This window comes from Schistocerca gregaria, chromosome 5 (assembly GCF_023897955.1).
Source record: "Schistocerca gregaria isolate iqSchGreg1 chromosome 5, iqSchGreg1.2, whole genome shotgun sequence".
In the NCBI taxonomy this organism is placed as follows: Eukaryota; Metazoa; Arthropoda; class Insecta; order Orthoptera; family Acrididae; genus Schistocerca; species Schistocerca gregaria.
The window spans coordinates 343,580,632-343,605,011 of NC_064924.1; the positions used below are offsets into that span (position 1 = coordinate 343,580,632).

General features: G+C 38.5%; 1 protein-coding gene across 5 annotated transcripts in view; it reads left to right on the plus strand.

The window, feature by feature from the left end:
- Nucleotides 1–24,380, plus strand: part of LOC126272915 (uncharacterized) — a 211,172-nt gene that overhangs the window by 97,964 nt on the left and 88,828 nt on the right. For all 5 annotated transcript variants that reach the window (XM_049976200.1, XM_049976201.1, XM_049976203.1 and 2 more), the window contains 2 exons: nucleotides 18,562–18,698; nucleotides 18,814–18,928. In XM_049976200.1, the coding sequence (XP_049832157.1) occupies nucleotides 18,562–18,698; nucleotides 18,814–18,928 (252 nt within the window). The remainder of the gene's footprint in view (nucleotides 1–18,561; nucleotides 18,699–18,813; nucleotides 18,929–24,380) is intronic.

Consider the following 24,380-nt stretch of genomic DNA (forward strand, 5'->3'; position numbering starts at 1 on the left):
GTGCCAAATTTCTGCATTTTAAAAATATGTTTGGTTATTGTGTGTTATATGCAGTTTGTAGGCCTCTAATTAAATATATGGAGTGTTTGGCCATTACTGTCATTTTATATAAGAAATCCATTGTAGTTAACAAATTATTGCTGCAGGTTTGAATGAAGTAAATGGGAATTCTTGTAGGATTACTTTGCTAGAGGTAAACCTCGATATGGTGATGCGAATGTTCATAGTAGTGACATTAATAAGAGTAACAGGTACCCAAGTGATGAACCCAATTGTATTCGACCTTGGGAAGATAATTCGAAGCATAATGTTCACGGCAGGATGGAACAAATGCCTCGAGTCCTCATCCAGCACAAGGAGTTATACCAATGGGCGAAGGAGCCTCCAATGTACGACGGGGTGAATACCATAACTCGGATCATACTGTACGGATTTTGGAAGTTCATGAACCCCCCACCAATGACTCAATGAGATAGATTAAACTAATACCAGTCACCAAATGCCTTCCTAGGATGACTGGAAAGGAGTAGGAAGGCAGGCATCAATTTGAACTGAGAGTATTAAGGTACAATAATGATCAGGATATAAGGAATGAATTAATTGAAGAAAAACTTGAAGTTTTTAATAAATGCAGACGGTCTGTAAAACATGAAAAAGTATGTGGAGTTTCTGAAGATGTTCTTCAGTGGTGGAGCCAGTGACAACAATGTCGTCAATTTAATTGATACACCCAGGGACAGGGAGCAATAATTGTTCATAGAATTGCTGAAAGAGAGCAGGGGCACTGGCAACCCCAAATAGCAATCGTTGGTATTGATAAGAGGCCGAACCGAAAGGCATGTTAAGGGCCAGAAACTGCCGGGAAGCAGCATCAAGAGGAAATTGATAAGCTTCTGACAGGTCAATTTTAGAAAAATACTGGTCACCCGTAAGTTTACTGAACAGTTCTTCTGGTTGGGGCATAGGGTAAGTGTCGATGAGGCATTGTGCATTTACAGTGGCTTTAAAATCGCCACAGAGACAAATATCACCATTGAGCTTAGCAACAATGACAGGAGAGGACCACTCACTGGAAGTGACAGGAAGCAAGACCCCTGAAGTAGTGAGACGACCCAGCTCCCATTTTACCTGATCACGAAGCGCCACAGGAATGGGCTGAGCCCGAAAAAACTTTGGCCGAGCAGTGGGTTTGAGCGTGATATGAGCTTCAAAGTAATGTGCACGGCCTAACCCAGGAGAAAAAAGCAACAAAAATGTTGTACACAAGGAATCCAATTGAGCATAAGGAGTAGCATCAGAGACGATATAGACAGAGTCATCTATGGAGAACCCGAAAACGCGAAAGGTATTGAAACCAAAAAGATTTCCTGCGTTCCTCTGGTCGACCACAAATATGGGAACAGTGCGAACGATGGATTTGTAACATACCTCAGCATTAAATTGTCCCAAGAGAGAAATCTTCTGTTTATTGTACATCCATAATTGCCGAGTTACAGGTGATAGGAGTGGAAACCCAACTGAAGATACATCTGAGTATTAATGAGAGTGGTAGCAGAACCAGTATCCACCTGCATGCGAACATCCCGACCAAGGTTTTGGACTGTGAGGAATAACTTCCATGAAAGGGAATAAGTGCAATTGACAGACAACACAGAAGCAGAATTAGCGTCACGGTCATGAACATCATGTATGCAGTTGGATTTGCATACGGAAGACACAGGATCCTCCTTTTTGCAATTGTGACACACGGCCCAACGTTGGGGACAATCCTCGCATGAATGTTTAATAAAACACCACGGACATGAAGGAAGTTGCCGGGGGTTTTGCTGCAGTTTCTGAGAGGGTTGTTTACAGTTAGGCGGAGGCTGTGCATGGGAGCGTACTGCGGCCACGTTGGCCTGTGGGGACACACCGCACGCATCGTCAACAGCACACAGAGGTTGTATGTCCCCGATGTCACCACACGCCTCTATTTGCGCTCCAGTGGCGCGAGAAATTTCAAAGGAGTGCACGATGGATAGGACTTCATCTAGAGTCGGATTTGCCAACTGAAGGGTACGTTGCCTCACTTCTTTGTCGGGTGCCGACCGGATAATAGTACCCCGTACCATGGAATCTGTAGGATTCTTTGTGAACCTCAATAACAAATTGACACTTTTGACTGAGGCCGTGAAGCTCATCAGCCCAATGATGAAAGGCAACACGAGACGTTACTACATGTGTTTGCTTATGAAAATATACGGACAGAAGTGAGCACATTTCAGCAAAGGACAAAGACGCAGGATCTTTCAAAGGAGTCAATTGCGACAAAAATCGATACATTTGAAGTGAAATCCATGAAAGGAACAGAGACTTACATGCTTGTTCGTCCTTAACATGAAATGCCAAGAAGTGCTGTCGAAGACATTTTTCGTAATCAGACCAGTCTTCTGCCGTCTCGTCGTAAGGAGGAAAAGGAGGTATAGACAATGACAAAAAAACGGCCCGCATTGGATGGCGCGATGAAATCGCGAATCGCTGATGTGAGAAGCATTTGCTGTTCAATGAGACTTTGGCAATAGTTACTCTAAAGTAGCCATGGAAACCTGTGGGTCAACGATGAAAAGGGAAAATCCACTACCTCGTCACCAATTGTTATAACGTCAAGTTGAATACATACCAGGTGATCAAAAAGTCAACATAAATTTGAAAACTTAATAAACCACGGAATAAAGTAAATGTTGTTGTTGTTGTGGTCTTCAGTCCTGAGACTGGTTTAATAAACCACAGAATAATGTAGATGTTGTTGTTGTTATGGTCTTCAGTCCTGAGACTGGTTTGATGCAGCTCTCCATGCTACTCTATCCTGTGCAAGCTTCTTCATCTCCCAGTACCTACTGCAGCCTACATCCTTCTGAATCTGCTTAGTGTATTCATCTCTTGGTCTCCCTCTATGATTTTTACCCTCCACGCTGCCCTCCACTACTAAATTGGTCCTCCCTCGATGTCTCAGAACATGTCCTACCAACCGATCCCTTCTTCTAGTCAAGTTGTGCCACAAGCTCCTCTTCTCCCCAATTCTATTCAATATCTCCTCATTACTTATGTGATCTACCCATCTAATCTTGAGCATTCTTCTGTAGCACCACATTTCGAAAGCTTCTATTCTATTCTTGTCTAAACTATTTATCGTCCACATTTTACTTTCATACATGGCTACACTCCATACAAATACTTTCAGTAATGACTTCCTGACACTTAAATCTACACTCGATGTTAACAAATTTTTCTTCTTGAGAAACGCTTTCCTTGCCATTGCCAGTCTACATTTTATATCCCCTCTACTTCGACCATCATCAGTTATTTTGCTCCCCAAATAGCAAAACTCCTTTACTACTTTAAGTGTCTCATTTCCTAATCTAATTCCCTCAGCATCACCCTACTTAATTAGACTACATTCCATTAACCTAGTTTTGCTGTTGTTGATGTTCATCTTGTACCCCCCCTTTCAAGACACTGTCCATTCTGTTCAACTGCTCTTCCAAGTCCTTTGCTGTCTCTGACAGAATTACAGTGTCATCGGCGAACCTCAAAGTTTTTATTTCTTCTCCATGCATTTTAATTCCTATTCCGAACTTTTCTTTTGTTTCCTTTATTGCTTGCTCAATATACAGATTGAATAACATAGGCGATAGGCTACAACCCTGTCTCACTCCCTTCCCAACCACTGCTTCCCTTTCATACCCTTCGACTCTTTATAACTGCCATCTGCTCTCTGTACAATTTGTAAATAGCCTTTCGCTCCCTGTATTTTACCCCTGCCACCTTCAGAATTTGAAAGAGAGTATTCCAGTCAACATTGTCAAAAGCTTTATCTAAGTCTACAAATGCTAGAAACGTAGGTTTGCCTTTCCTTAATCTTTCTTCTAAGATAAGTCGTAGGGTCAGTATTGCCTCACGTTTTCCAACATTTCTACGGAATCCAAACTGATCTTCCCCGAGGTCAGCTTCTATCAGTTTTTCCATTCGTCTGTACAGAATTCACGTTAGTATTTTGCAGCAGTGACTTATTAAACTGATAGTTCAGTAATTTTCACATCTGTCAGCACCTGCTTTCTTTGGGATTGGAATTATTATATTCTTCATGAAGGCTGAGGGTATTTCGCCTGTCTCATACATCTTGCTCATCAGATGGTAGAGTTTTGTCAGGACTGGCTCTCCCAAGGCCGACATAAGTTCTAATGGAATGTTGTCTACTCCGAGGGCCTTGTTTCGACTCAGGTCTTTCAGTGCTCTGTCAAACTCTTCACGCAGTATCGTATCTCCCATTTCATCTTCATCTACATCCTCTTCCATTTCCATAATATTGTCCTAAAGTACATCGCCCTTGTATAGACCCTCTATATACTCCTTCCACCTTTCTGCTTTCCCTTCTTTGCTTAGAACTGGGTTTCCGGAGGTAAAATAGTCCCCCATTCGGATCTCCGGGAGAGGACTACTCTGGTGGACGTTGTTATCAGGAGAAAGAAAACTGGCGTTCTACAGATCGGAGCGTGGAATGTGAGATCCCTTAATCGGGCAGGTAGGCTAGATAATTTGAAAAGGGAAATGGATAGGTTAAAGTTAGATATAGTGGGAATTAATGAAGTTTGGTGGCAGGAGGAACAAGACTTTTGGTCAAGTGGATACAGGGCTATAAATACAAAATCAAATAGGGGTAATGCAGGAGTAGGTTTAATAATGAATAAAAAAATAGGAGTACGGGTAAGCTACTACAAACAGCTTAGTGCATGCATTATTGTGGCCAAGATAGACACAAAGCCCACGCCTACTACAGTAGTACAAGTTTATATGCCAACTAGCTCTGCAGATGACGAAGAAATTGATGAAATATATGAAGAGATAAAAGAAATTATTCAAATAGTGAAGGGAGACGAAAATTTAATAGTCATGGGTGACTGGAATTCAAGTGTAGAAAAAGGGAGAGAAGGAAACATAGGTGAATATGGATTGGGGCTAAGAAATGAAAGAGGAAGCCGCCTGATAGAATTTTGCACAGAGCACAACTTAATCATAGCTAACACTTGGTTTAAGAATCATGAAAGAAGGTTGTATACATGGAAGAACCCTGGAGATACTAAAAGGTATCAGATAGATTATATAATGGTAAGACAGAGATTTAGGAACCAGGTTTGTAAGACATTTCCAGGGGCAGATGTGGACTCTGACCACAATCTATTGGTGGCATAATGTAGATAGAGAGGTAAAAATTGACACATGTGCTTCGAATGACATGGGCTTTTCATAGGAAAAAAATTTTTCTAGATGTGTGAAAGATCTCATGCACGCATCATTTGGTGATGATTGTGTGCTCAGCCACCCCTTTTGTCATGTTCGGCCTCCCAGGTCCCCAGGCCTCAGTCTGTGGGATTATTGGCTTAGGGGTTACCTGAAATCGCAAGTGTATCGTGATTGACTGACATCTCTAGGGATGCTGAAAGACATCATCCAATGGCAATGCCTCACCATAACTCTGGACCTGCTTTACAGTGCTGTTCAAAACATTATTCCTCGACTACAGCTATTGTTGAGGAATGATGGTGGACATATTGAGCATTTCCTGTAAAGAATATCATCTTTGCTTTGTCTGACTTTGTTATGCTAATTATTGCTATTCTCATCATCAGAGGAAGCGCCATCTGTCTGACATTTTTTTAACTTTTTTTTTTCTAATAAAAGCCCATGTCATTCCAAGCATGTGTGTCAATTTGTACGTCTCTACCTACATTATTCCATGATTTATTCAGTTTTAAAATTTATACTGACTTTTTGATCACCCGGTATATTTCAAAACGACACAACACATGTAAGTCACTGAGCAAATTGACAAAGCAAGACATGTGAACACTGTAATATTCGGGAATGAACTATAAGTCCAAGTCTAGTGGCCCCTGGCTGGCTGGCCACTTAGGTGGCACAGCTGCTGCATGGCTCGCAGACAGCGCCGCATGTAGAGGACGCGCGTAATCGCGCGGCAGCACTTTGGATGATTGGCGAGTCACAACAGTGTTACTCATGTCCTCAAGAAGACACTCGCAAATATTTTTGTGTAATTCTGCATATTCTGTCATGTTCTTATCATCTTTCACTTGAAACTCTCACCTTCTCTTTGGTATCTGTCTCATTTTATTTCAAATTTTCATTTCCTCTCTTCTTTTCTTCAGCATATTTAGCTGTTAGTGTAGGTGCCTTTGTTAAAAATTTCCCTTTGATCCTTGTATGTGTAACCTTTTCAAAGACGCAGTGAAACAGAGAAAGAAATACGAATAGTCTGTTTAGTAGTTCTTACTGCAATAACTTGGTGACACAAAATCTGATACCCTTTAACTAAATGTTTGACTAACTACCAAGGGTTGACATTGACTGGAGGTGTGTGGACTCGGCTGGTGTGTGATAAGTGTAAAAACAGTTTGCGTTGATCCCATGGTCTTAGAGTCAGAGACACTCATATCTAGGCTAACACAGCGTAGCTCTGGTGTGGTGTACGGGGTGTATATGCTCTAGGGCAACCGGGGAATCCAGGGAATTTTTAAGAATTCTGGGAAATTTTTATTGTTTTATTTTCCAGTTAAATTTTTGTACTTTTGCCTGGTAAGAACTGACACTCTGACAAACAATATTACTGTATCAAGCTACTGCCAAATAATACTGCAGCAATAAAATATATAAAAAAAATAAAGGAATTGCACCATTTACAACAACAAAACACAGTGTACTTAGAAGTGTCTCTCATCAGTAAAATGTGTCAAAGCCTTTAGGATGAAGTCCATACAGTACTTCATAATAGCAAACTGCTTCCAATGAGCATGATGTTACAGCTGCTTACATGAGGTTCATTTGAGGAGTTGCCAGTGGGCTCATGTGCAGTTGAGTCACACATGGACAGTATCTTCTCCTGCTTCTGGCTACTTAAAGTGTGGCTGTTAGCTAAATTGGCAGTAGCAACAGGCAGCCATATGCTACCAGGAAAATTATTTATGGCACGCCCAAGCTGCCATATTCGCGCACGTGCTGTGCTACAATCTGAGTTGTAGATGGTAGGGGGTAACTCCATAACCCGTGTTTACATGTAGTGATTTTGCTGTTTCCTCTTTGGTTACAGCTCTCACGTCAAATGAAAACAAAATGGATTTCTATGGCTGGGAGCTATCAAGTGAATTAAAATATATTCACATCATTATGGAAGGCTAAAATATGTTATTAGTTTCAGTTTCCTTATTTTCATGTTTTTGGCAGTCAAGCATTAATTGCCTTCCAGAACAGTGAATTTATTTTTGTTGGCTTGCTAAAGAAATTTGTCTTTTATTAATCTTTTCTGCTGAGCTAGTCGGTCGGCTGGTGTGGCCGAGCGGTTCTAGGCACTACGGTCGCAGGTTTGAATCCTGCCTTGCGCCTGAATGTGTATGATGTCCTTAGGTTAGTTAGGTTTAAGTAGTTCTAAGTTCTAGGGAACTGATGACCTCAGAAGTTAAGTCCCATATGGCATTATACCGTAATTATGAACCAAACAGGAAATAATACAGTAGTGGTATTCCAAGAAAATTAACAATCTGAAAACCTCAGTGAAAAGTTTAATATGAGGTTGGGGCCTACTTCATTGTGAATCTGGACATACAAAATGTTCCCTTAAAGCTGAATTATACATTTTTGTATGGTTTACAAAATTCTGATGCTCTTGTAGTATCCTCTGATGTCCTGTTTCTTTTAAGACATAATGTAATATCTCTTAATGCTTTATTCGTACAAACATATAGACATCCGACGTCATTGTAGCTGTGCATGCACAGTAACACCTGTTTTCTGGTGCTCTCTTGCAACTGCTGAAACAAATCTATTTCTAACAGGTTGCAGCAAAACTATTGCAAATAGTGGTTTGAAGAGCTTTGCTTTCAAAGTAAATTTCCTTTTACGTGGGATGAATTATGTGCAAGGTATTTCTTAAGTCACTGAGCATTTGACTCTCATTTGAAATATAACACTTTGAGGACTAGCCACTCAGAAGAATTTTGAGCACAGAAATCCAGACATTCATGTTATTATCAACATTTTACAGTATATGGAAATCATTAAAGGCTATGCATCAGTGTGCTAACATTCTGTTAAAGTTACACCTTTACAAACTGTTACGGAAGCTGATTAATGACAGCAAACCCCACTACAAGATGATAAACAGGGGATTTTGATGTGAAACTGTGACAAAAACTAAAAGAAAATTTATTCAGTGGGAACTTTTGATACAGCACCATAAACGATGAATTCTTTTGGATGTAGTTAGTTGCAGAGTATAACTAGACACTTTATTTAGAAAGAACACACAAATCTGCAGGAAACTGGATTATAAAAAATTATTTAAAAATAGAGAGATACAGGATTAAATTAAGCAAAAAGTTCAGAATCTTAAACTATTCAAAAATGTCTTTCACAGAATTATATAAGTGACTACGAATTACGGCAAGAAAAAAATGAAAATAATAAAGAGTATTAAGTAGACAAAACAGAAACTGATATTGTGTAGTCACCATATTTTATCAGTTAAAATGGCAGACTACTCTGTAATCAACAGCAGAGAGAAAACTCTACAAGTATTCAAAAACATTTTTTAATCCTTGTATAAGAGATGAATCAAGAACTTAGATGGTTACAATTGAAGATAATCATATTGGGGATGTAATGTGAGATGAGATGTAAAAAGACATATGAACAAAGGAAAGATATGGAAGGTGGTAATGTTTCAGTAGAAATAATTAAGGCTGGAAGAAAAAGAATACAAAAGGAAATTGCAAAATTGTGTGCAGAATATCTGGAGAGGAAGGCAATTCCCAAAACTGGAGCAGTGCTGTAATTACAGTGGAACCTCACTTAACAAGCACCTCCCACAATGTGTGATTTGCATAACGAGCAAAACACATTGTAAAAAAATGACTCACTTGATAAACGATGTTTTGCGTAACGAGTGACGATGATTTAGTGTGACATCACTAGCCTTTTGGATGGTGGGGGAACATTCAACAACATGAACACCTTTCATTGTCGGCAGCAGCATATGAACAATGTCTCTAGTACATACTACAAATAGGGTTGAGTACTCTTTCTGCTACCATTTTAGTGCTGCTTGTGATCACTCATTTTCCTAAGCTTGTGCTCACATAGTGTTACTTTGTGTGCAAATTTTAGTAACCTACGTAGAAATGTGCCTGAAGATAAAGCTGCAAGAAGGTGACCATCAGAGAAAGAAAATTACCTTGGAAATGAAATGTAAAACCATTGAAAAATTTGAACTGGTATGAGAGTTGCTGATTTAGCATGTGCATACAATTGGTCTATATCAACTATTTGTGCTATCTTCAAGAACAAAGACAAGGTAGGAAATAGATGCTTCAAAGGGAGTGACAAGAGTGTCTGAACAGCAGGTTCATATTCTGGATGATGTTGAAATTGCTCCTTATATGGGTAATTGAAAAGAAATTGCAAGGTGGCACTATTAATGAGAACATCATTCGTGAGAAATCCAGAATGATTTTCGCTGATCTCTTTAAGAAGGCGTCAGTATCATCAAGTCGAAAGATTGTGAGAAGGCGAGAATGATTTTTGTTGATCTCATTAAGAAAATGCCAGGTTCATCAGAGGCCGTAGAAGTGTTTAAGGGAGGCCGTGGGTGGTTCTAGAAGTTTAAGAGGAGAACCAGCATCCACAGTGCTGTGAGACACAGTGAAGCTGCCAGCTCTTACAGAAAGGGAGCAGAGAACTTCATCAGCAACTTCAAGATGCTCGTAGGTTCTCAGGGTTATCCACCACAATAGGTTTTGTGTTTTGATTGTGACAAGACAGGTCTGTTCTGGAAAAAGATTCCGAAATATACCATTATAACAGCAGAGGAGAATGCATTGTCTGGTCACAAGCCAATGAAAGACCATCTGTCTGTGTCAGTGCAAGCAGCAATTTAAGAATTATACCACTGCTTGTTTACCATTCAGAAACTCCATGAGCCTTCAATAAGTGTAAAGCCCAGAAGAGCAGGTTAAATGTGGTATGAATGTCCAACAACAAGGCTTTGGTGACATGTGATCTTTTTTGTGATTGGATCAATGAAGTGTTTGGTCCTTCAGTGAAAAAATATTCCCTTAAGCTGAATCTGACACTCCATATCTTGCTTGTTATGGAAAATGCTCCTGCCCATTCTCCATGCCTACAAGACCACCTCCTTGAAGAATTTCATTTACTCCAGCCTGTGGACCAGCAGATTATTTCAAACTTTAAGAAGCGCTTCACTAAAGCACTCGTGAAGCATTGCTTTGAGTTGACTGAAGCTACTTAGAGAGCTTTGTAAATATCACTTCAAAGCTGTTGCCTGTGTCTAGATGATCGAAAAGGCTTGGGAGGGGGTTACCAAGGGAACTCTTACTACAGCTTGGAAAAAACTTTGGCTGGAGTTTGTTGTCAAATGTGACTCTTAAAGGCATTTGAGTAAGTACTTTTAGAGCCGGTAGTCAAAGAGAGACACATATGTCTGCTTGTGTCTGTATATGTATGGATGGATATGTGTGTGTGTGTGTGTGTGTGTGTGTGTGTGTGTGCGCGTGCGCGCGAGTATATACCTATCCTTTTTTCCCCCTAAGGTAAGTCTTTCCGCTCCCGGGATTGGAATGACTCCTTACCCTCTCCCTTAAAACCCACATCCTTTCATCTTTTCTTTTCCTTCCCTCTTTCCTGATGAAGCAGCTGCCGGTTGCGAAAGCTCGAAATTCAGTGTGTGTGTTTGTGTGTTTTATTCATTGTGCCTATCTACCGGCGCTTTCCTGCTTGGTAAGTCTTGGAATCTTTGTTTTTAATATATTTTTCCCATGTGGAAGTTTCTTTCTATTTTATATATATATATACATACACACACACACACACAGTGAAAATAAGTGTATGTCTTGGTAGTGAATAATCATGTCAAAACGAACGAAAAGAATACATGATAATGTGCAGTTGAGTAGAGTAATGAGTAGAGAGAGAGAGGAAAGTGAAGAGGATATGGATGATGCATCCCGTGAGCTCAATGTGGGACAGGAGACATGTACAGATAATATACAGTTATTGATTTAGAACCGTTAGGAGATTCAAATACAATGATAAGTAAGGTAAGCAATGTGGGAGAACATAAAGATCTTGAGGTTTTGGAAGTAGATCAGAAAGCTGGTCCTCAAAATGGAAATATTAAACAAAAAATGTTTGATATACTGGTATCAATAAATACTCAAATGGGTGTAATGAATGGAAGACTTGGTTCACTAGAAAAAGATAATAAGCAATTAAAAAAGGACAATCAAAAGTTAAATGAAAAATTTGAGGCCAAATTTGGTTCATTAAAAGTTAAAATGGATTCGTTGGAAAGCAAACTGAACACCTTTGATTATAAACTGGAAAATACTAAGAAAGAATTAAAGGTGGACTGGGAGACTCAATTAAATGCAAAATTTGGAGAACTAGATGTAGAGTTTTCTAACACCTTAGAAAGGCAATATAATAATTTAATGGGAAAACTTCATGACGTAGAAAAGAAATATGAGGTAGTTTCGAAGAGTTATGATGGTCTATCCAATAGGATGGTTAAGTGTGAAAGCAGCTGTTTCAATGTTAGCGCAGAGATAGAAGAGCTTTTGAAACAAATAGTCGAGTTTGAGTCCGATGCTCGTAAGGGGATTGACAAGTATTTAGTAGATCAAACTAAAAGACTTGACAAAGATGTATCTGAATGGATAGAAATAAAAGGAAATGAAATTATAGACAAAATTAAGACTACTATTTTATCCCAGCCAAATGAAAATATCAATGAGCACCTAAGTAGAAATGATGAATTAATTAAGCTCTTCACTAGTGAAATTCAGAAAATAAAAGACAAAATAATTGATGAGTTACCTAAATGGCAAAAGGAAGCCAATCATAAATTGGCGGAGTTAGAGCGAAAGTCATCACAAAATTTGTTGACAGAGGGCGAACGTTCGGAGAATAGGTAAAAAAAACAACCGAACATGTTATAATCCGAAGTACAATTGTGGTGAAAATTTGCATTGGGAAGTTGGTGATTCGGTTGGTAAAGATGATGATTCTTTTGGTCAGCGAGGATATTTGTCTTCTTTAGAGGTGGAGAACAGCATTTTTAAAACTAGAGAATTCTCAACATTCTCCACTGAAAAGAAAAACCTGCATCCGAAAATCGTTATCAATAATTTCAAAAGAATATTTCCACGTAGCTGGTCAGAACACGACCAACTTCAATTTATAGTATCCAAAATTACCGGAGAAGCCGCTTTATGGGCCGCCGAAGTAAGTGAAAGTTGCCATACTTGCGCTGAGTTTGAACAACTTTTTTTGGCTAAATACTGGTTGTCGAGTACCAAGAGAAATTAAGAAAAGAGGTTTATCAACCTGAGTATTTTAACAGTAAAAGGAGTACTTTAAGGCAATATTTTGAAAAGTACATAAATAAGACATGTTATTGGAGTGATCCAATTTCTCACAAGGAAGTGATCAGAATTTGGAAGGGAAGGCTGCCCATAAATATACGTGAAAAGTTAATAAATGTTCCTGACCACGATGTAGAACAATTCTTGTCGGTGATTGACTCTATAGATATGATTATGGAAGATACAATACAAATGAGTAGTAATCAAATGACGACTTACACTCATAGTAGTATGAATCATTATAATAATAATACCGAAAACCAGGTCAAACCCACATCACAGGAGCGTGGACAATCTTCATCCTATGGTTGCAATAAAAACAATGATTATAATAAATATAGAAGAGATACTTACTGTGCTAGAGGTAAACCTCGATATGGTGATGCGAATGTTCATAGTAGTGACATTAATAAGAGTAACAGGTACCCAAGTGATGAACCCAATTGTATTCGACCTTGGAAAGATAATTTGAAGCATAATGTTCATCGGCAGGATGGAACAAATGCCTCGAGTCCTCATCCAGCACAAGGAGCTATACCAATGGGCGAAGGAGCCTCCAATGTACGACGGGGTGAATACCATAACTCGGATCATACTGTACGGATTTTGGAAGTTCATGAACTCCCACCAATGACTCAATGAGATAGATTAAACTAATACCAGTCACCAAATGCCTTCCTAGGATGACTGGAAAGGAGAAGGAAGGCAGGCATCAATTTGAACTGAGAGTATTAAGGTACAATAATGATCAGGATATAAGGAATGAATTAATTGAAGAAAAACTTGAAGTTTTTAATAAATGCAGACAAATTTTACAGGCAATAATTCCAACAAGTATAAATAATGTTGATATTGAAATATTAATTGATACTGGAGCGACTATTAGTGTCATGACACTGGACTGTTTAAAACAGATAAGCTGAGGGGTAAAAATGTCCAATTTTCCTATCACAGGATGTACCGTGTCTGGCGCGTTCAGCCCCAAAATGCAAAAAGTTGTGAAACAGGTACGTGTCAACGTTTCAATACAGGGGGCTGAAATAGAAAGTACGTTCCCGGTTGTTCCTAAAAATGTATCTGGGGTTTGGATTTTTTACGTGAGACCGGTGCAATCATTAATTTAGAGAAAGGTGAATGTATATTTAATTCCAATGGTAATGTTTTGACAGGCACCCTAGAAAGGGCCGAGTAATTCCAAATCAATTGTGTATGAATCTAATGGTAAAATATGTCAGCATTAATGATGAAAATGTGTATGATATCAGCCTTATTGAATGTTCTGAAGAAATCATGGATAAAATGTCATTGCAGGAAAAGCTGTTAGAATCAGAATATTTATCTGCTATCCAAAGGGACAAATTGTACTACTTGTTGGAAGCATATCAGTCGAGTTTTAGTAAATGTCCGGGTATAATAAAGGACTTTGAATACCATATAAAGACGTATGCACATAAACCCTTTTGTCGTACTTCCTATTCTATCCCATGGACAAAGAAAGAAGTAGTCAGAAAGGAAATCAATAAAATGTTAGAATGGGGTATTATTGAGCCCTCAGATTCCGAGTATTGTAACCCTCTTGTGGCAGTAATTAAACCCAATGGTGACATCAGATTGGTGTTGGATGCCAGAGAGATCAATAAGATCATTATACCTGCACAAAAGCGACCAGAGAACCTAGAAGAGTTAGTACAAAAGTTTTATGGTGCCCGTTTCTTAACTTCTTTGGATATCTCGAAAATATACTGCATTCGTTTTTCTGGGCCGAAGTTACCAGTTTACCGTCATGCTATTTAGGTTGAAAATAAGCGGTGGTATTTTCATATCAGCATTAGATACCATGCTGGGCAGAGACCTTTTGAATGAAGTTACTTTATATGTGGATGATTTGCTAATTGCTTCTGAAACTTGGGAGGAACATTTGGACTTATTAAGAAGAGTTTTTGCAAAATTTTTGGAATACGGAGTTACTGTAAATTTGAGCAAATTCAAGTTTTCTTATAACCAATTGAAATTTCTTGGACATAAAATTACTCCTGAAGGGGTAAAACCAAATCCTAAAAAGATGGATGCAATTAACAGATGTGCTTATCCAAAGAACAGAACGGAATTAAAGTAATTTATCGGCTTAGTTTCATTTTTTCGCTGATTTTTGCCCAATCAGTTAGGAAGCCAAGACTGTTTGTTACAGCGGTTAAGAAAAAATGTCATGTGGGAGTGGAATAACGAATGCACGCAAGCTTTTGATAACATCTGCAATGCTTTGACTAATGCTCCACTGTTACATAATCCGGGACTTGATCAAGATTTTTATATTGCTGCGGATGCTTCTGAAACAGGATTGGGTGCCACTCTTTTCCAGATGGACAATCCAGAAGATATTAGTACCATCAAAATAATTGGGTTTGCCAGCAGAACACTCTCTAGCTGTGAACATGCGTATTGTACTCCTGAATTGGATGTACTGGCCGTGGTCTGGTCCCTTAGAAAATTTCGCTATTTTGTATATGGAAAGAAGATCATTGTATTCTGCGACCACAAAGCTTTATCTTTTATTTTAACGGGAAGGATGTTCCATTCACGTTTAACCCGGTGGGCCTTGCTACTGCAAGAATATGATATTTTGCTCAAATACATCAGAGGGAAAGACAACATCATAGCCGATGCTCTTTCAAGACTACCAAAAAGAAAGAATGTCGACAAGTGTGACGAATGGACTATTGACTTTAAAGTCATGAATTTATCTAGGCAATATTGTGAGAGGCAGATTTCACAGCTGTGTCGAAGTCTTCCACAACTGCAAGAAGATGAGAAGTTGTGGAAAGCCATTAGACATGCTGTTGAAAGCAAAACGCTAAGTCAGTCTCAAGAATGGTATCAATTAAAATCTGGAATATTGTATTGGAGGAAGGATGAAGAAGATGTTTGGAAAGTTTGTGTTCCAAATAAATATTTAGAATCACTAGTATGGTACACTCACTTGAATTGGGGTCATTTTGGTGCCGCTAAATGTACAGCCAAAATAGCACAATACTGCTATCATCCAAATTTGGGGCGTCTAGCTACAAATATTCTTAAGAAGTGCAAAATATGTCAGAAGGCAAAACCCATAATCTATTGTCGGAAGATAGAATTACATCCGATAATCCCACAACAACCTTTAATGTTGGTGTCATGTGATGTCTGTGGCCCATGTCCCATGACATGTGGACGGTTCAAATATGTTTTGGCTTCCTATGATCTCTTTTCAAAATATGTGAAATTATATCCTTTGAAAAATCTCCACGTTCGACCCATATAATGCAAATTTATCAACAACTATATAAGTGAGCTCGGCAAACCTATAATGATCTTGACAGACAACGCTGCTTATTATTCAAGAAAAGTATGGAGAGACACTAAGAAAGAACAAGGAATCCAGTACATTTACATCTCAAGATTTTACCCTTTGTGGAAATCCGGTTGAGAGAATCTTCCGAGAGTTGAACCGATTTTTACGGACGTACATACCCAAACAACATTATAAATGGATCGATTGGATTTATGAATTTGAGAAAGTGTATAATGACTTACCACACTTATCGACAGGTTATTCACCTAACCAAATAGTATTTGGTGAAAGTATTATGGCAGGATGGATGAAGAAATTACCTGCGATAGAACAAAAGGTTACCAAAAAAGAAGAAATGGTGAAGAAGGTCTACGAAAACCTGAAGCATCAAGCACAATTGAGAAAAACCTGTTTCGATAAAAATGTGAAGAAAATAGTCACATATGATGTAGGGGAAGAAATTTTATTGAGAAATCACCCAAAAGCATCAACCAGGAAAAGACTGAATAAGAAATGGCAATATTTATATACAGGTCCATACAAAATAATGAAAATACCTCTTGAAGGGAGCTAGCTCCTGGCAGATTGTGATATTGATGTAATTAATGGCTTGTTCCCTCACATAGACCTGAAAAAGTATTATCAATAATGAGCGAAATATAGATTCAAGAAACACAAAATGATACCAAGACTACACTCAGAGTGGACTAAATAAAAGCACCAGTGGATAAATAAGTACTTATACTAACTTATGAAGAAAATTAAACAATTTACCGAAGATTTCCATGAGATACCTTCTTGGTATCAACAACAATGACGACGCTGAAATACGATTTATCCTCTCACCGAACAGTGAGGATGAATGATTTAAAAGTGGAATTAAGAGGAAAAGAAAAGGACCAAATCCTCTCTTGTTAAACAAGTGGCCTGATAAGGGTTTTGGCCTAGGTTGCCAATCGTCGAACCTGGCTGTGATCCCTGCTTTGCACAGTCGGTTGGAGAACTGAGGGTTTCATCCAAGAAAAAAAATGTGGTGTGAATATGAAGTGATTAGTGCAAAGTGTTTCTAAGACAACCTATAAACAAATGTGGAATTTAGTTAAGAACATTTTGTCTAGGCCCATTAACTCAATTTAAATATTGTAGAATGTATGTACTGACTTGTTGAGTGAATCTGAGAGTGAGTGTATTCCCCGAAACAAATACCCTCTCCTGTCACAGTATGAGGGGGTGGGGGGTGGGGGGGGGCGAAGCCTGTTCTGTCTGGAACCCTCTTCAAGACAACACGGTCTGGGGGGCCGTGTAACATTACAAGTCAAGATAGCTGTAACAGAACTTGAATAGCTAAAGTTATCATTCAAAACGCACACCGCGCGATTTGTTGCGATTTGGTCGGTCATAATAATAGTAACATGCTTTTGAATACCATTAAAATATAACGGCGATAACTGTTTAGTGTTATTGGAAATAATATGTAGTAAATTAATGAGTAAGGTAGCCGATCCTATAAGAAGAGGTAAAATTGGGCATATTAAGGTGTTTTGCTTTATATTGACTAAGCCGATGATAGGGCGTTTTTTTTTTCCTGTTTACTCTTGGGGGGAGGGAGGGGGGGGAAGTAAAGAAGTGCTAAGTGTGCGTTGTGAAAAATAGAGGGGCGAATTTTAAATAGCTACATGTATAATCAGACTAACAAATGGACATTCAGTTACGAGAAATAGCGGATAACGAAGTGTAGTCATTAAACTGAGTACACCTACAGGGCGGTCAATTCCGGGATAAATGTATTCGCGTCTCACGAGGGATGCGGTACTGAGACCATTTTTTTTTATTTTTAAATTTATTTATTATTATTATTATTATATCGTGGAGAGTGGGCTTCAGTTTATAAAAAGGAGAAAAGCTGTATCATTATCATTGACTTTTGGTGTCAAGCAGCCAAAGCTGTTAATCAAAGGGTTTTGGTGAATGAGTGGTGAATGCAAATGAAACTGTGCATGGAGTTATGTTAAATAAAGCAGAAGAGACAAGACAGTTTGGTCGTATCTGTTATTATTCCATAAACTGTAACATTTCTTCTCGTTGTACGAAGCCTTTATAGACGATTGTTATGACAATTTGTTTTGAAGGGATCTCGTTCCGAGATAAGTTTTGCGGACCTGGTCAAGAGGGGATAGTTCATAGATCCTAAACTACTGCTGCTATTCTGGAATCAGGTGCTACCATGACCGTTGTGTGTTATCAATGGCTTAAGGTCATCATATCTCATGCTCTAAGATAGACGCGCCTTTCCTCTTGGTATAACGGTGTCTCACCATGGCAACGACAACGCCGATGACGAATGAAGAAATGGTAGACAGCCCAGAGGGGATGCAACGTCTTGTTGATAAGGGTGCTCATACTGTCAACATCTTTTTAAATTTGACTCGATATTGTAACCACTGAAATACATCACAGACCACTCAACTGATAAAATTTCATTTTTCCTCCCCTTACAGATTCTACACATTTTTGTCTGGCAGTATATTTTAAGCGTGTGTCTAAATTTGGTGTGAGGTGGTGATAATTATTTTGAAATATATAATTCCTCAACCTGAACATGTAATGTTTATCATTTTCATTTTTTTCATCCTCTTACTTAGTTTTCTTGCTCCTTTAATAATTTGATTTGGTTGTATGTGTCAGTTTTTAGGTACATTAATGTGAGCTTCCATTTTAAAACTGTCATGTGAACTTTTCTTTCAGGTGTAGAATGTAACTTTAATGAAAACTTCTTCTTACATGCATCACAACTTTTACTAGTACTTTTAAAAAATAATTCTCAAACTGGGAAGCATATTCTGTTATCAGATAGAGGAGAGAGCATTTTATGCCTGTTAGAGGTGAGTGTCTCCATCATTTTATATATGTTTTTTAGCTTGATTATACAAGTTGCTGTGAATATTCAGTGCAAAATCAATTAAAAGATAACTCACTACTAATGTGGTTCAATTGCAGCATCCTGGCTTTCATGTGAGAATCAGAGTCCTAGACATCCTTTTGTGTCTGGCAGGTAACTGCCAAGAAATATGCACATTCATAGAGAAAAAGGCTGTTGATAAATGTCTAGTAGGTATGTAAATACTACTGTAGACATCAAACATCTGCACTATATTCTCACCTTTAGCAGTCATAGTACTGTACATGTAGAAGCTAAGTATGAGGGTGAGTTAAAACTTAGTCTTTTTTTAGATGTGGGAGCATTTTTTTGACAGTTGATACATTATATTAAAAGTTGAACATTCCTCTATTTTGCTACATGTACACCCTTTGGTTGATGTATTTTTGTAAACATAGAGTGAATTTTTGTATATTCATTTTATAGCTGTTTGTTACCATGTGTTGGATTTCATATTTTATGCTATCATTGTTTGAACCACCTTGTACCCAACTGTTTCTCTAACTTAAGAAACAAGTAATAGATGCTAATTACTACTTCTGGATTACAGGGTGAGCAGGAGAGTGATAACTTCAGTTTTTGTTCACGTACAAAGTGTTTGACTATTTAAGTGGAGAAGTGAGGGGAGGACAATGAAACAAGCAAATAATAAATATTGGGCCAGAAACCAATGGTTTCCCTCATAAAAATATTATGACTGAGTGCATGAGCACTTTAAAACAGCGCTCCCAAGGACATAAACTGCAGATATGCACTTGAGGACAAACACATTACAAGTTTTCCACATGACCGCTCAACCTTCAAAAATCACAGGCATGTTCTGAATGAATTGACAACCACCCACAATGTGTTCCCAGACTTCATCAACAATATCACTAGGGCTGGAATACATCAAAGCTCCGTGATATTTATTTCCAAACAGCAACATAAAAGTGTGCTGCAGCACTGCATGCATGCACCACATACTCTCCTTTTAACCATAAGGAAATCACCAAAGTAGTCAATTATCTTACATTGTAGGAAATGGAAGTATACACAACCAGTAAGTCAGGCAGGCAGGAAATGTGGCCACCAATGATATCTGCTGAAACATTAATGGAAAATCTCTACTGATGTGCCATTTTAGTGGTAGCATCTGGGTTCTCATAAGACAAAACATTTTGTAGATGTTCATAACACTGTAAATGGTAAAGCATGCTTCATGTGTAAACAACACATGCTTGAGGAATAGTGTCATTTCCACATTGTGTAAGGATTCATTGGCAGAAGGCAATTTGGGCTGAAAATTCGAAATTCATTGTGGCCAGGGCTTGCTCATCTTGCACATGATATGGCTACAACTGTCTCTCATGGTAACATGTGCCATATGGTGGAGGGTGAAATGCATTCTGCTGCAGTAATCCTCTGTCACTTGTGTCCAACACTGCATCCATGTGCTCCTCCATTTGGGGCCTCAACATGGCTGTTGCTCCTCCTGCATGTTGCATGTTGGGCTTAAATGAACCAGTTGTGGTATAACGTATCATTTTGAACATCATGATGTGTTACCCAATGTTTACCTAACTGAAGAATGATGACTGCGACAGTTCAAAATACTTTATTTTATAATGAGTTTCGTATAGTGTCCTGTTGGGTAGTTCGTTATTATTTGTGCATGGTTGCTGGTCTAGGTGGAAGCCACATGTCTTCTTGATGGGACAGTGATGGAGGATTTTGCTGTACATTGCTGCACCTTCTCAAGGGACAGTTACTCCATGCTATGTGCACCTTGGAACAATGCATAACATGACAGTGGGAGTGACATCTTGGAGGAAAGATAAAGCTCAACAGTTTGGTGCGTCAAGCTTGGAATTTTTGAACATCATACATATTTAATGTAATGTCAGATTGGTGTGTGTTCACACATTGTGTATGAAGAGTAACCTTTCACAACATATTGTAATCATAATATTTTATGAGAAGTGTTTTTGATTGTTAGTAGAAAAGTGAAGATTGATAAAAGTTTTGAGAGTTCCAATATAGATTCAGTTGCAATGGTGAAGAAGTTCACGTTAAGCCAAAAAATATGGCTTGTCTGAATGTTGAATTAAGAAACAGCAGTTCAGAATTTCCTTCATTTGAAAATGTACATGAAGCTATGAAAACAACTTCAAATGGCTAAATGTGTCCACAGTGTTTACCTTTCACTATGGAAACTGTAACCTTGAATATAATGCAATACTTCTGCTCGAGCTTCCCTACTCGCATATTGCTGGCACAGCCTGAAACTTGAGCTGTGATTGTTTGCTTCAAGGTGACTCTTCGCGTCATACCAATGGAAGTAGCATACTCAACTACCTGATGCGCCCGTGCACACATAAATGCAAGTCACACACACATGACCACAGTATCTGGCCACTGAAGCCAGACTGCAAGCAGCACATGAAGGGAGAGGCAGTGGATGGTAGGGGTAAGGAGGAGGCTGGAGTGGGGAGGGGAAGGGTTGGCAGGGTAGGGGTAGAGGACGGTAAAGTGCTGCTTGTGGAAAGGTACAGGCATCAGGGGGGAGACGGTAAGGCACTTAGGTGCAGTTGGGAGGTTAGATGGAGGGAAGGGGAAAGATGGGTGGGAAAGGAGAGAGAGTAAAAAGACTGAGGGTGCATTGGTGGAATAGAGGGCTGTGTAGTGCTGGAATGGGAACAGGGAAGGCCATGGATAAAAACAATGACTAATGAAGGTGCAGGGAAAGTTCCCACCTACACAATTCAGAAAATCTGGTGTTGGTGGGAAGGATCCAAATGGCACAGACTGTGAAGCAGTCATTAAAATGAAGAATTTCATGTTGGGTGGTGTGCTCAGCACTGTGGTGGTCCAGCTGTTTCTTGGCCACAGTTTGTCGGTGACCATTCAAGTGGACATATGTCTTGTTGGTCATTATGCCCAAGTAGAATGCAGCACAGTAGTTGCAGATCAGCTTGTAGATACCATGACTGGTTTCGCAGGTAGCCATGCCTTTGATGGGATACATGATGTTTGTGACCACACTGGAGAAGGATTGTTGGGATTGGTCTGTAGCCGGACAGCAGGACTTCGGGAGGTGGTGGGTGACTGGAAAGACAAGGAACTTCTGAACTGCATTTGTCATCATATTGCTTAGCAATGATATATGTGGGCTTTGTTTGGGTCTCCCAATATAGAACAAACCACATACAGTGAGAAAAGCATGATTCTTTTAGATTAATTCAACAGTAGTTAAACATTTTCCTTTGTTTCTTATTTATAATCATACTAAATGCTAATCTTACTGGAAATTGCAGTCTCTTGAATTGTAACAGTAGTTTGGTGGATATGAACAGACTTTCCAGAATAAATACTGTTTTCACTTTATCTTTTTCTTGACATTGTTCTTGCATCAGTTATATCGTTTAACCACTGTTTTATGGTTGTTATTATTCCATTACATAATTTTGCTGAGTCTGAATTTTGCAACAAAATAATTGGTGATGTTACTTTTAATCTGAAGCCATGTAAATGCATTCCTGGCACTTTCATTCAATTTCACAATTCAGTTGGAAAATTAACACTTTCATTTGCAGGAATCGTTGAATCGATTGATTTATATATTCTTCCCTTGGCAGGTATCTTGTTTTGAATTTTTAAGTTATCTTCAGCTGCTCAGTTTATTATTGCTTAAACGGCTGTCACATAGCCAAATCCAAACTGTGACATTTTGATCAGTGTTTGGATAAACTTTATGAGTTAACTCATCTGTACTGTTGATAATCTTACATAAACCATTTGTAAGTTCAATCTGACCAGTTTCACAATCAGTTGGGGTAGTGCCTTTACCAATTTGTAATAGTTTTTCTGCATTGGAAGGTGAACTCTCACATTTATTGTTAATTGTACTTCCTTCACTTGGGGCCAAAGAAATAATTGCTCTTAACATACATTGATTTCATCTGCTGAAGTTGAATTTGGGATAGCTGGAACTGTTTGCTGAAAACCTCCAGAAAGTATATCTAATGTACCCCACATTAATTTCAAATTATCTTGGAGATGTTATAGTGGTCTATATAATGCTTCAAATGACTTTTTATGATCTGTCATATGAATTCCAAATGATTACTTTACTTTGCTTCAAAAGTTGAACTCTTGCAGATGCTCTTAGTACATTACAGATGTGAAATTCTTTTTCTGCGACATTTTTTGTTAGTTTCAAAGCAAAATTAGATGTGCATCCTCTTTGCAGTGTCTGTGTTATTTGGAATTATGATGCTAAGTCCAACTGAACTTTGCATTGTAATTCAGAATAACACAAATATTGGAATATCATATTTGTCTGCCGACACTGGGCAAGTGACTTTCAAGAAAAATGTTTCCCCTGTATGGAAATACAGATAATGTATGTAAGAGTACAGGTTGTAGACATATGATTGACATCTTATGGAAGTTTGGGTCTGGCCATGAGGCGTGCTCAGATACCAAAATGGAAAGGAGACTGCTCACAATAAGCAGGAAATCCAAGTTCAAGTTCTAATCAGGCACAAATGTTCACTGTCATCATTTCATTACACAGCTGATGTTTGTCCATATTCACATATATGAAAAGATATCATGCATTTTTACTTTGATGTCCCAATTTCAAATGATACCAATGCAAATGCAATCTCTTTTTTGGCACATATTTCAGCCAATATTAAACTTATTAGAGAAGTCTATTCAGTACCTCCTGATGCCTTTAAATAGGTTACTTCAACAGTACCTCTGTTCATGTGATCCATGACAAAATCATAACCTTGCTTTCTTTTGACTTGCTGTTAACAATTGTTTGTTTTAAGAGAGGTATTCTAGTAAATCACCAACATGATAACTTTCCTCTTTGAATAGTTTGGGATTCAATGCATTGATTCCATATCTTCATGGCGCTTACATTCAGAGTTCAGCTAAAGTTTGATTGCTTTTGTTAAGCGCTTGTCTACCAAATGAAAAATTGCATGATTAAATATTTCTTTATTGAACTTGATAATTAATTCTGAAAATTCCAGTTATTACAATGGCTGCTACCTTAAGAACACCACTTTAATTGAAATATGAAAATAATAGGTTGATCTATTCTCATTGATTTCCAAAAACATATGTATCTTGCCATCTCTATCACCATACCCTTATGGGCTGGAATGAATCTCCATGACTCAAAGGTAATGGAACATTCAAGAACATACTGGAAAATTCTAGAATAGTCTACAACATTTTAGAACATTCCCGAACCTTCTGAAAGATTCTCTAGCATTGTGTAACACTCTTGAATGTTCGTGAAATTTCTGGAATATTCTCCAACATTATGGGAATTCGTAAAACATTCAGAAACATTGTGGCCAGTCTCAGCCACTTCAGCACTTGATTCCCAGCTGCTTCATTGTCTTCCCATTAGAAATCCATTGGTGCTATGACTGCTTTTGTCACCTATATCTTTGTACCCAACCCCTGCAGTTCCAAATCGGAACCTTCTTCATAATGCAGGATAGAGAGCTCCCTTACCATATAATGTTCATGAGGCTGTGGGTATCAGTCTTGTAGTTATAGTGGCATGTACCACGTGTACATTTACTACAGACATTGATTGAGTTTATGTTTAACGTTGTGA